Here is a 13,103-nt window from a genome sequence, read left to right on the forward strand (position 1 = left end):
TGGAAGAAGTATCATGACCCTGGTCCTCATTAGAAACTTCAGCCACCCCAGTATCTACTGGAAGGACAACACAGCAAGATACAAGCAATCCATGCAGTTTCTGAAAGTGCACCAATGACCACCTCTTAACAGAGGCAGCCAAAAGAGCACATGCTCTGCTGGACCCGATTCTTATGAAAAAAATAGGGAGAACTCATCAGGGATGTGAAGGTCATGGGTAGCCTTGGCTGCAGTGACCATGATATGGTGGAGTTCAGGATTCTGAGGTGAAGGAACAAGGCAAAAAGCTGAATGACAGCCCAGGCCTTCAGGAAAGCAGCCTTTGGCCTGCTTGAAAGAATCTTGTGGTATATAAGAGGAGTCTAGGAGAGCTGGCTGATGTTTAAGAATCACCTCCAACCGAAAGAACAGTCCACCCTGAAAAGCAGGATATTACCAGATATAGAAGGATGCCCGTGTGGATGAATCAGGAGCTCCTGTCTAAATTCAAAGATAAAAAGGAAGCGCATAAGATGTGGAAATAGCATCAAGTTACCCAAAAAGAATATGGGGGATGGTGTTAGGAATGCCAAAGCCCATCTGGAGTTGAATCTACCAAGGTGCATTAAGGACAAGAAAGGTTTCTACAGGTGTATCACCAGCAAAAGAAAAGAGTAGGAGAAAGCTTGGGCTTGCTGCTGAATGGGACAGGGGACCTGGTGACAAATGACATGGAGAAGACTAAGGTAACTCAATGTCTTCTTTGCCTCAGTCTTCACTGGTAACACTTGTCTTCATTAATTCCCAGGTCCCCGAGACCTTTTGGAAGGTCTGGAGCAAGGAAACCTTCCCCTCAGCTGAGGAGCCTTAACTCATGAAACACTTAAACACATCAGATATACACCAGTCCATGTCAACTTGATGAGATGTGAACGAGTGCTGAGAGCACTGGCCAATGTCATGGGGAGGCCACTATGAATTATCTTTGAAAGTTTATCATTGTATAGTGATCAGGAAAGGCTCTTGAGGACTGGAAGAAAGCAAATGTCATTCCTATCTTCAAGAAGGAGGATGAAAACAAGGAGCCAGTCAGCTTCACCTCAAAGGAGGTAATGGAGGAAGGTAACAGAGGGCAACAGAGCAAATAATCCTGGAAACCATTTCAAAATACGTTAAGGACAGGAAGGTGATTGCGACAGGAAGGTGATTGAGAGTACACATGCATGGATTTATGATGGAGACATGCCTGATGAACTTCACAGCTTTCTACTGTAAGATGACTGGCTTGATGGATGAGGGGAGAGCATCGGATGTTGTTGAGATTTAACAGTGTCTGTAACATCCTCAATGACAAAATGATGAAGTACTGACTAGTTAAGGACACAGTGAGGTGGACTGGAAACTGGCTAAACCGTTAGTCTTCAAGGGTTGGGATCAGCAATATTAACTCCAGCTAGATGCAATCATCTATGGTGTATCTTCAGGGCCAATATATCTTCATTAATAACCGGGATGATGGGACAGAGTGCACCCTGAACAGCTTTGCTGCAGATGGTACAAAACTAGGAGGAATGGCTGATACACCAGACAGTTGTGCTACCATTCCTCAAAAGGCTAGAAAAGTGACCCCACAGTAATCTCATGAACTTCAAAGGGAAATCGAAGTCCAGCATCTGGAGTACAGGCTAGAGGCTGACCAGTTGGGAAGCAGCTTTGCAGGAAAAAAAACCACAAATCTGATACAGTAAGTTCAATATGAACAAGCAATGTGACCTTGATGCAAGGAAAGCCAACAGCACCTTGGGCTGGCTGCTTAGGAAAAGCACTGCCAGCAGGTCAACAGAGGTGATCTGTGCCCTTTGCTGAACGCTGGCAAGACTATATTTGGAGTGCTGGGTCCTGTTCTGGGTTCCCCACTACAAGGTGGCCATGGATCTACTGGAGGGAGTCCAGCTAACGGTCACAAAGATACTTAAGGGACTAGAACACTGCTCAAGGAAAGGCTGAAACAGCTGGGATCATTTAGCCTGCAGAAGAGAAGGCTCAGAGGGATCTTATCAATGTTATAAATGACTGAGTATGACAGGGGAATAAAGAGAGGGAAGCCAGATTCTTCTCAGTGGTGCCCAGTGACAGGACAAGAGGCCATAAGCGCAAAGTGAAATAAATTAAATTGAAACATTAAAAAGAAAAAGCTTTTTCTACTGTGAGGTTGGTTAAACATTGCACTAAATTGCCCAGGGAGGATGTAGAGTCTTCACCCTTGGAGCTATTCAAAACCTAACTGGGCACAACCCTGGGAAGCTAACTTTAATTGACACCACTTTAATCAGAGGGGTTGAACAAGACAGTTTCCAGAGATGCCTTACACCCTCAACTATTCTACAATTCTAAATGTGGTAATGAAATCTCCATATATATCTGTGAAAAATGAAGAGTGGACCACATTGTAACAAGAAAACAATATTTTAGTGGAGCTGGAATTGATGTTGCTACCACGTGAATTTATTGCTGGTTTTCCAGGAAGAAAATGCTGTCCAGTTTCTCATACTGTCTCAATATAACAGCACAACCACGAATTTCCTGTGCTGCAAAATGTCCTGCATGACGGCAAAGCAGCAGCTTTCTCTGATCATCATCCAGGAACACATCAGCTGCACAGATAACGGATCTGTATAGAAGTTTCTGTGAGAGCTGGTCTGGGGGACAAGTGAAGTGAGGGATTGCTCTACAGACAGGTTTACAACATCCAATAAGTTTGGCTTATGTTAGGGTTATCGCAGTCAACAGACATAAAACCTGCTTAATTTTTGTTAAATACTATGAAAGGCTATTGTTGGAAGGCTTGATTTTTCAACGGGTTAGAAATTTACCCCACTGCAATTATACCTCAAGACTCTCTTTAGAGTCTTTCTGGGTGGGGTCTGTTACAAAAACAAACAAAAAAACCCACACAAGTACTTAATCTGCAAAATAATTGTCGAGAGCTTTTTCCTGAAGTATTAATTGCAATTTCGAAGAAGACTATACCAAAAAAGCTATTTCTAAATATGGCGTAGGCCAGGAAGGTACAACACCAGAAAACAACCTCCTTGCCCGCTGTTATAGAATATTAATATGGTGTCCTTCAGTATGCAATATTGCAGAGCCTTGACTGCAGGGTAGGAATGCTCTGCATGTCAGGTGATAGCCTGATATAGCAGTATATAGAGGCATGATACCTACATGGCTAGAGAAATTCCTTCGAACTTTGAAGATAAAGATGAATATGCTTTTACTTTGAGTAAAGGGACTCTCTGCTCTGTGATGATAGTTTGCCCACAGAACTGCCACACCCACAAAACTGTGAGAAAATTATGACATCTTAAGTCAGAAAAAGAAACTTTCTGGCATGTTCCTTGTCCCTCCACACATACACCCTATTAGATCAAACAACACCACCTCTAGCAGATTTTTGTCATAGCTTATTAGTGAGACCTAGATTCCTTTTACTTAAACGTATTTGTATGGCACGCTGTTTAAGACCACAGGAGAATACTACCTTTAGAGGCACCACCTTTGTTCTGCAGATGATCTTTTCCATCTCTGTTTTCATGTAGTTGGAGTTACGTCCCATGTAACCATTACCCAAAAGCATTCTCAGTGAGCTTTTAACATGCTCATCCAAGAGCCTACAGTGCATGGTTCTATCTGGCTAAGAACCCTTCCAAAAGAAAGAACTTTATTTATTTCCCTGGTTCTCTACATTTCTCTGAGGGAAGCTCACAGAAATCACAGATAGATCCTACTATGCCTAAGTGAGGGTCTGCATCAGAAGTGACAGTAAATGAAAAACATCTGGGTCACAAGACAGGCATGTGTTAAACCTCTATAACTTAAGGTCCCACTTTTATAGGGCAGGAAACTAGTATGACAAATTTCAAACCATATTAGACCAATCTATAGCAAAGAAATAATACTGGTTTTCTTAAGCATATTCTTTTCTAGGGCTGTGTGTTTTTATTTGACCTATACTAAATCAGATTTTTTAAGATGCAAAAACTATACTTGCTACTTATGCATGAAAGAGACTGAAATTACAGGATTCCATCTGCAATCATGAGTGACAAGAAGGACATGAGGCAAGCTATGGCCAATTCACATCTTTAACGTACATGGATAATCACTCCAAACTGACTGGTTTGTGTTAGTAAAAAGCACAACAAAGCATAATCCCCCACTGTACTGGATTGCCTTTGATCTCCAATTCAACAGCAAAAACTTATTTTATCTCTTCTTCTAGATTTCCAAAAAACATATTTACTAGAGATTATCTGTAAGAAATGCTTCTTTGGAAATTGCTAACACCAGTTTAATAACAATTCCTTAACAAAAGGCTATACAACTGAATCTCTACACGCTGGATTCCTGTTTAGCAAAATGAAATAAAAAAGTAAACATCGCTTGGAAATGGACATAAAACGTAAGGCTTCTATAGGGGAATACATCTAGCAGACTGACTCTTGCAAATACCCAGTTAGTGAATTCTCAGTCTGCCATACTGTCTTCCTCTGTCAACACATGATTCATGTCAGAAATATGTAAACGCCGTTTTGTTGACCAAACAGTACAGTGAAAAGGAAAAGTGTTTGGCCTGAAGTAACTCATTCACAGAAATTAAATTGATTCCCACATTATTACTTCCGTTATTTGTGTATGCATACAGAAGGAAATGAAAAGGTGTGTATTTCAAATGCTTAGAACATTATTATCCAAGCTATATACATATACACACACACACACTTTTTAGTATTTGAGCAAGGTAGTTACATTCACAGGTAATTCACAAATGCTCACTTTCATACCTGCTTTGTGAAATGGATAATAGTCCACTGTTAAATAGCTGAAGGAAAGCTGCATGGCCCCTCCTGTAACACGTCTATTTGGGTCTGTAAAATAAAACAATGCTCAGCTCTGCAGACATTGTATTTAGCATGTTAGTTCTCACATTGCTGCATTCCTTTGAACACCTAATAGCTACTTCCTCCTTTCCCTCACTGGCTCTCCTTCCAACTTCATTATCTTCCCTCAAAATTTTCATTCAGGTAGTCTTCACTGGTTTCTAAAGATCAGCTTGAAGAACTCCATGTTCTGTACTTGACCACTACTAAAAAATTGTATATTGTTTTAAATGCTATTAAAAAATAAAGGCAACTCTTTGAACACATATTGGTGCGGTTTTTCCTGAAAGAAAACTTTCCACACTGAATATATGATTATGATCAGTCATTCAAAGTCGTCATTTACTTTCAAGAATACTGTAAATATAATTTGTTTTATTTTATTTGACATATTTTATTGCAGTGAAGAGGTCTTCTGAAAGTCCTCTGTTCTGAATTTTCCACTGCGAAATTCAAACTTTATGGCCAAAATGAAAGACCAGTAAAGAAATCCCACTAAGAATGATAAATCCCAACTGCAGCAGATATAGTACATGTAAGGAAATGTCCTTAGCCAGTGAACCTTATGCTCTGCTGGTCTACAAGCGTCTTTGCTAAAACCTAAGTTTTTTCTTCAGAAAGACCTTGTATGCCTCTAAATTTTTCAGTGACTAGCCAGCTCCTTGGATATACACTGATGTCATTCTCTCCTGATCACTTTTAAAAGGTGTAAAAGAAGTGTCATTTGTCTTTTTTTCTGATTCTAAATTCAGCTATATGCAATAGCTTTTAATTTTAAAAAAAAAGCAAAGTACAAGCATTGCACAGAAAATTATAACCACAAAACACTCGCTCCATTCTTTGTGTGCTGCAGAGCATATCAAATTCTCTAAATTAGTAACCAAAGAGGACTGCTCTTTTATTAGTCTGTATTTTATAATACTATTACAGAAGCAAATTGTATAGTAACCCTTTCAAGCCTCAGTAATGTTGCCACTGCATTCTTCATAACCCAGTTAACTTACAATATAAAAGCAAAACAGCAGTAACAATCAGACCGGACAGCATCAGTTTCTAGGACAGGAAAACACTGAGCTACTAGCACTCAATGTAGTTTTTATTGCATTTATTCTAAAATAATTCCATTTAATAATGAAATGTTGTCTTGACAGAGGCATCTAGCCAATTTAAATGTGTCCACAGACACTGAAGACAATTCTGATTATTTCTCTAAAATAAAGACTCTTGATTAACATTACTGTAATCCTCAAAATGTCTTCTAATGATTATGGTTCACAGGCACATGACTTAAAAAAATTACCTTTTTCTTTAGAATGGATATCATCACATATATGTAGATCCAAATGGGAGATTACTAAGTGATGAGAAGTTTCCTTAACATCAAAATCATTAAACAATTTTACTATTGCATCATTTTGATCAGGTGCTGCTGTTGTCTGGTGTGCTTTCACCTGCTGAGAGCTGGGCACAGGGGCAGAGCTCTGAAAAAACAATTATATCAATTTGTAAAGTTTATCCTTCCTTTCAAGCACAAGTATCCGTGTACTGACTCAAAACAGGCCTTCGAAATAAGGAAAAAAATCCAAACCCCATGCACTCACCTTGGATGTTACAGAGATTTAAATGTGCTGGTTTGTAACAAAATTAAGTTGAGCTAATGGCTAGATGTCACAAAGAGGCAATGCCAGTGCATCCTCATTCTCCTGTTCCCCACACTTCTTTACACTCCTGTCACTTGCACCCCTAGTATTTTTCTAACTTTTGTTGCAAGCTGTTCAGGGAACCAAACCAACTTAAAACAATCATGTTTTTGTTGGGGTCATTTCTGAGTTCCCCAAACTACATCACAGTAGGGTTGAACGTGAGCTAGTGACAGTATCAGGAAATTGGTGAGATTCAAGTACAGGGAATTGAAGAATCAGGACCTCCCTGCTCAGTAACAGCTAACCATCAAATCACATCACATCATCAGGACCACCACAAGAACTAAACCCTCCATTACAATACAGAAGCTTTATTGCAAGAGATTCTTACAAATTATTTTACTCAGTCTTAGTAATAAGTTATGGTTTATTTTTATAGGACTATCTTTTATCAGTGTGTTTGTGCTGCTTCTTCAGAGACAGCAAGTTCCTTTCCCCCAACACTCACAAAGCCCAGCTGGCTAGTCTGCTGTACATGCTGAAAGGTGACCAGGAGTTAATGTAAGACTATCTTAGGTGCAATATCACATCTACACCAGCAGAAACATGTTAAAAGCAAAATTATTTTTCACTATGTATTCCAACAAGAGAGCTGCACGATGGAAAGCTCTTACTGAAAGCTAATTTTTCAGTACCATGAAACCAAATGGCATGCACTTAAAATCATTATAGTAAGTATATCTATCCACACACTAAGGTTATCTTAGCGTGTCCTTATTACTATTTTTTAATTCATAAACACAAAACATTCGGACAGCAAATTTACTAAGCATGTTAGTCAACTGTTAAAGTAAATACTTTACATGGACAAATACAACTTTGTTCTTTCCTGAAATTAGCATCAATACATAAAATCTTGTAAAATAGTCTATTTCATACTACTGTGAATCATTCACAATGTAATTTAAAATATATAGATGAATGGAAATAGAACATTCTGTAAAATAAAATAGCACAACTAACCACACTGTGTTGCATTTTAGAACATATAATAATGATATAGCGAGACAACCAATTATCATACCTGTGTTGTTTCAGAAGCCAAGCTTTTTCTCTGTTCTGTTGACTTCTCTATGGCTTCGCTAAGAGATTTGGCATATTGCACCATGGCTTTCAACTGGGAATCGGTCAAAACCCACAGCAAATCATCCAGTATCAGAACCAGTTTTGACGCCACGACATTACAATCCTTTAACTGTAAAATAAAATTTTAAACAAGTCAAATGGGTTCATTATATACTTACATTTCTAATATTAAATGCAAGGAATAAAAAAGTTGAATGCAAAACCACACTTCCCAAAAAGGAAATTTCTTCCACATAAATAGCAAACAGTTTTTATTTTAAATCTTACTCCTCTCATTAACTAAGAAGTACCTAAGATATAGTATATTTATGGCTTGCTTTTTATTTATCTGGTACGCACTGGATATTAAACTGAGGCATTTCTCTAAATGTATTGCCTGAATCTAGAGAGGTAAGAAAACATGCATTGTCATAAACAAGGCTCTGCAGATCAAGCAATTTCATTAGTAGGACCTGTGCAAGGTCTTCACCTTCAAATTCTGCCTGAAATATTTCTGGTAAACTCTACAGTGTTACCAATCATATAATATCTAAAATTTTGATCAGCCAATTCTCATTTGATATGGCCTAACTTTAAATCCTCACTATGTGTATGAATGCATTAAGAGCTAAAAATCAATTCATAAAATAATAAAAAATGTCAAACTTTTTAAGCTTACCCTTCTTTTAAGCGTGACCCTGATTTTTGATTGGTTAGTGATCAGTCGAACTGGAGCACTCATGATTTCATGCTTAGAACTCTGGATTGCATCTGCCTCTATCCTGATCATCTGCCAGTTGATTTCTTTAAAAGTCAAAACCTTTAAAAAGAAAGAAAAAAAAACAGAACAGCACCTTCATGCAATATGACATGTTTCATTTGTACCTAAGTGTGTGCATGTGTATGTACATATTCGTACATATATACACACACATATATACTCACACATACACATACATGTATCCTTCATTCAAAGCCATATGAACAAGTACAAGTCACTTGTTATTCCACTTACAGGTGTCAGGATGTAAAGCCCTGATCCTTCCCTCTACCTCCAGAATGTCACAGAAATGTTAAGCTAGTTCCAAGCAGGCAGAGGTTAGAAGCAGCATTTAAAATATTCAGAAGAAAATAAAGGTTACAATTACTGCATACTAGGTTACTTTTGGTAGAGGAAGAAAAGAAGATTGTGTAGTTTGGTTTCAAAATGCTAAATCCTAGTATAAATAAAAAAAAACAACCAGGGAGGGAAGCAAAGCTACAGGATGGCAGAGGTTTTTGGAGTGTTTTATTTCAATTAAAAAAAAGTTAAACATCAAGCACATCGCATGCCATATAGACCCCACAAGCTTTGAATCCTTTGCATGGATTTCTAGAAGACACAGCAAGCAAATGTTAGGAGAATGATGTCAGAATAATGATACAAGAGCAGCAAGTACAGCTGGATATTGAAAATCAAATATAGGAAAATGAGTGATTGTCCAGCAGCAACATCATGGAGAACAGCAAATGAACAGACATCAAGAGGAAAAAAAAACATCAATTCTAGTTTCTCTAAAACTCCTTCCTACATTACTCTGAAGAAAAAAAAAAAAACAGCCATGAGAAAAGTGGAAGAAGGAAGAGTTCGTTTGGTATGTGTCTTTATTTTTCAGCTGTCATTCTCCTCATGTCAATTTGAAAACTGTACAGCCTGTATCCTGCAAATATAAGCAGAGACTTAAGTAAAACATAGCTGATATGTTTGGGAAGGAACACACACAACAAAGCAAGCCAGATGGAAAGGCACAGTGCAAAGGAGCCTAAAAACCACCGTTTGCAGAATAAGCAGAGTACCTACTCTCCTCGTCCAGGAGATGTAGCATGAATGGAAGCTTCTAAAAAAAAGTATCTAAGGCGATTCCCTATTCCATTAAGAGTGTAGCTACAGTGCAAAGCTAAAAGCTTACTCCCTTAAAATGTAGTTTAGCAAGTTATCTTTATAGTACAGCGTCAGTTTTGTTCATGTAATATACTGCTATCAAACCATTCACTAGAGTTTCTAGAAATTTGTGTTTCCAGAATTCATTACACTAAAAGTAACGCTCCGCAAGTACAGCTCTGTTGTGTATGGGGTGACTATTCTTCCTAAAAAGCACAAAGTCAAAAAAAGATGGCAATGCAAAATTCCATCTAGTCAAACTTTAATTCTTCCTCTTTAGACTTCATTAACATGTGAGTACTAGCATACAGATAAGCTGCAGGAAAGAGAAAAAAATGTAAGTTTTCAACTTAAAAATACCCCAAAAATCGTTAACTAACATTCTCTTGGTGTTTCTTTTATTACATAAAAAGAAACTACCAGGCTCCTTAACTCTGAGTAAAATCTGTTCTGAAAGAATCATCTCTAAATGGGCAAAATTTGAAACACCTATTATTTATCTAAAGGCCAAATGCATGCTAAAATAAGTCTCTCCCAAAACAACACAACAACACACAATATTTAGAATCAACCTTGCACTCAGTATGTATTTTACCCTGGCTACATTGGGAGAAAGCAAAAGAATGGTGTACACCATTCCAGGACTTCCATTTTAAGTTCTCCCAGACAGCAGGGAAAAAAGTATGCACTTCACTGCTATTATTTCTTTGTATACATATGATCTAGTTATTCAAAGAAAAATATTTAATTCTTGCACAGGAACTTTATTAAAATTCAGCAAAACCACCTAAAGAAAAAACTTACTAGGCAAATCCTCACAAGCAAATAACTAACCAGTTAAACCTTTAAAAATAATAGAAATAATAATAAAACCCAGCACAATGCCTTATCCTTCCACATTTAATATACCATTCTTTTTTCTTTCGGTACTCTTCAAGTCTGGTCTAGTTTGCACTTTTAAACGGTCACAAGCTTGGAGAGGAGAATGTAAGAGAGGAACAGTACAATATGCTTGCCCTAGTCTTCCCTAAGCATCCACTTTGGCCACCACTAGAGACATGACATTTGATCTGACTTACATCCACCACTTTTACATCCTTGTGTTCCTAGAGGACAGCTGAAATTACTGAGCACAGAATGTCTCCATTCCCAGTAACGGCATGCTTTCTAGACTGTATAAGGTTGCAAGTCCTCCTCCTTTACGATAAAAACAAGGAAAAAAAGTTAGCAAAAGATAATTTTTACCTCTCCACGTTGAGCTTCTTGTATTCTGGTAAATCTGAGGTCAGCATGTTCCCAGTTGGCATTTACACTATATATTCTCAGCTGGGAAAGTTCAAATGAAGCATTAAAGGCTTTTGCACCAATCCTTATTATAATGGAGTTCACAGAAACCGAAATGCCTTCTACCACTTTTTCAGCAAAGCCATATTCACTAAAAAGTGAAATGACAACATATTAAATACAAACCTAATAAAAGGGCACAAAATTAAACTTACTAAACAGCTGAAATGCAGTATGAATCAAACCATAAAATAAGTTTGTAATGTATTGTTCAGTTACGATTTTTTGCTAAATATACTTGATCAAGTTTACAGTAATTTCCACTCTATGATCCTAAATTCAAAACAGTCATTAAAGAACGTATTTTGGATCAAGATAAATCTCCACAAAGTAGAAAAACTAATGCAATTTTTCCATGTTTTTATATATATATATATAAATAAATGTATAAGATATATCTATATTATACAAACATAGGAATAGCAGCCTACAGCATTACATAGAAATTGTACTCTTCTTCATGTATACATAAGAAGTATTTCACGTCAAATGAATTATTTAATTCCGATCTGGTTAGCGTTTATCTCTGTAAGCTAAATTATGCCATCCATTAAAACTAGTAACTTTTCATATATGTAAAATTGAATGAAGTATTTGTTTTGCTTCATTCTGTAAAAGAAATGGTGGCTACATTTCTACACCAAATCAACGTGGATTCCAGTGCTAAAAAAGATAACACAGTTGCAGTTAATTTTTAATAAAAATCTTACACGTTCTGAGTGTTTTAGATTAGTGAATGGAAAAATATATTTTAAATATTCTTTTAAGATCTAAAATTTTTTGCCTTTGGGTTTTTTTTTCTGCTTGCTTTAAAAGTACAGTTTATGTGGTTTGTCATTCCTTTTCCTTTTTATAACTTTCAGCCTACACAGAATTTCTATGGCAATGATTTTCAAGCTGTACCCTAGGAGATGCAGAGGCCCATGGACAACTTCTACATATCACGCAGCAGTTAAAATAAGAAAAGCAGTTGAATCATCAAATTTGTTTCTCTGTATATGGGTTCCTATGCCTACAGGAAAATGTTTTGGGTCCATAAAAAGGAAATCACTGATGTAATGCTATATTGTCCTGCCAAATTACTTGAGTTTTGGGCTACACAGTGTGCATGTAATAGTTCATGAAAATTTGGCTGCTACAATAAGGAAACAGAACTTACAACACTAACAAATAGTCCTTAATACTGGATTTTTTTTAGACCAAACAAAGAAAAAAGGAAAGTTAAAAAAAAAAAAAAAAAACCAAAACCAAGCCCAATTATAAAATTATATATATTTTCCAAAAAGATTGAAGGTATCTTTAATTTTCAAAAAATCTTACTATCAATTAAACTTGGTAAATTTTTGATGCAGTAGTTGCACCCATATGAAACATGCTTAGGAAACTCCATACACAGTTCAGACGTTCTTTCCAGGCTTGGGTCTAGATAATTCCGTTATCACTATACATACATAACTCCACCCACAAGTAATAAAATAAAAATGTGGAAAGATGGAAACGGCAAGCTGCAACCCCATACACTTCTGGAAATTTGCAGGGGATCTAACTTTTCTAGTAATTCAAAATGAGTAATTCAAACTTTTTTGGATCAATTGCATGTATCAGCACTGACCTCTGTCCGGATGCAGTTGCTATAGGAGAGGGTCCGTTAGGGGCACGTGGCTCTTCACATGTGCTCATTTCCATTACAACTTTATCCAAGGACTTGAAAAACAGAAGAAAACAAAACATTTGCACATTTTTTTGCAACTGGAGACCCAAGAGATAAAGTAAATAGATGACATATGAAGAACAAAAAAACAAAACAAAAAAAATCACTTGAGGATCTTTTTCTGACATTTCTTATAAGGTCAATTTTCCCTTAATTTGTAACGTACTAGAATAATCTTTTTTTAAAATTTGTTCATATAAATTTTTAAATCTTTTGAATTCTAACAGACCTTCCCATTTAAATATTGGATTACAGAATTCTTGATCCCCTAATATTTTTCATCCATCACACACATTTTCAAAAGAGGCATGATTTAATGCATACTTATCTGGGGTTTCTTCCTCTACGGTTGTTCTTTCAGTGGAATACTTAATACCTCCTGAGTTTTCCCAAATGGTTCAATAAATTCAGAAAATTTTAATGGAAAAATATTTCAAAAT

At 36.8% G+C, this 13,103-nt stretch overlaps 1 protein-coding gene across 2 annotated transcripts in view; it reads right to left on the reverse strand.

Annotated features, from left to right (window-relative positions):
• BLTP3B (bridge-like lipid transfer protein family member 3B) overlaps nt 1-13,103 on the reverse strand; it is a 61,048-nt gene that overhangs the window by 26,364 nt on the left and 21,581 nt on the right. For both annotated transcript variants that reach the window (XM_080394130.1, XM_080394131.1), the window contains 6 exons: nt 12,565-12,656; nt 10,854-11,043; nt 8,367-8,507; nt 7,647-7,817; nt 6,220-6,400; nt 4,824-4,907 (listed from right to left, as the gene is read on the reverse strand). In XM_080394130.1, the coding sequence (XP_080250256.1) occupies nt 4,824-4,907; nt 6,220-6,400; nt 7,647-7,817; nt 8,367-8,507; nt 10,854-11,043; nt 12,565-12,656 (859 nt within the window). The remainder of the gene's footprint in view (nt 1-4,823; nt 4,908-6,219; nt 6,401-7,646; nt 7,818-8,366; nt 8,508-10,853; nt 11,044-12,564; nt 12,657-13,103) is intronic.

This window comes from Falco punctatus (assembly GCF_963210335.1).
Source record: "Falco punctatus genome assembly, chromosome: 6".
Lineage (NCBI taxonomy): Eukaryota > Metazoa > Chordata > Aves > Falconiformes > Falconidae > Falco > Falco punctatus.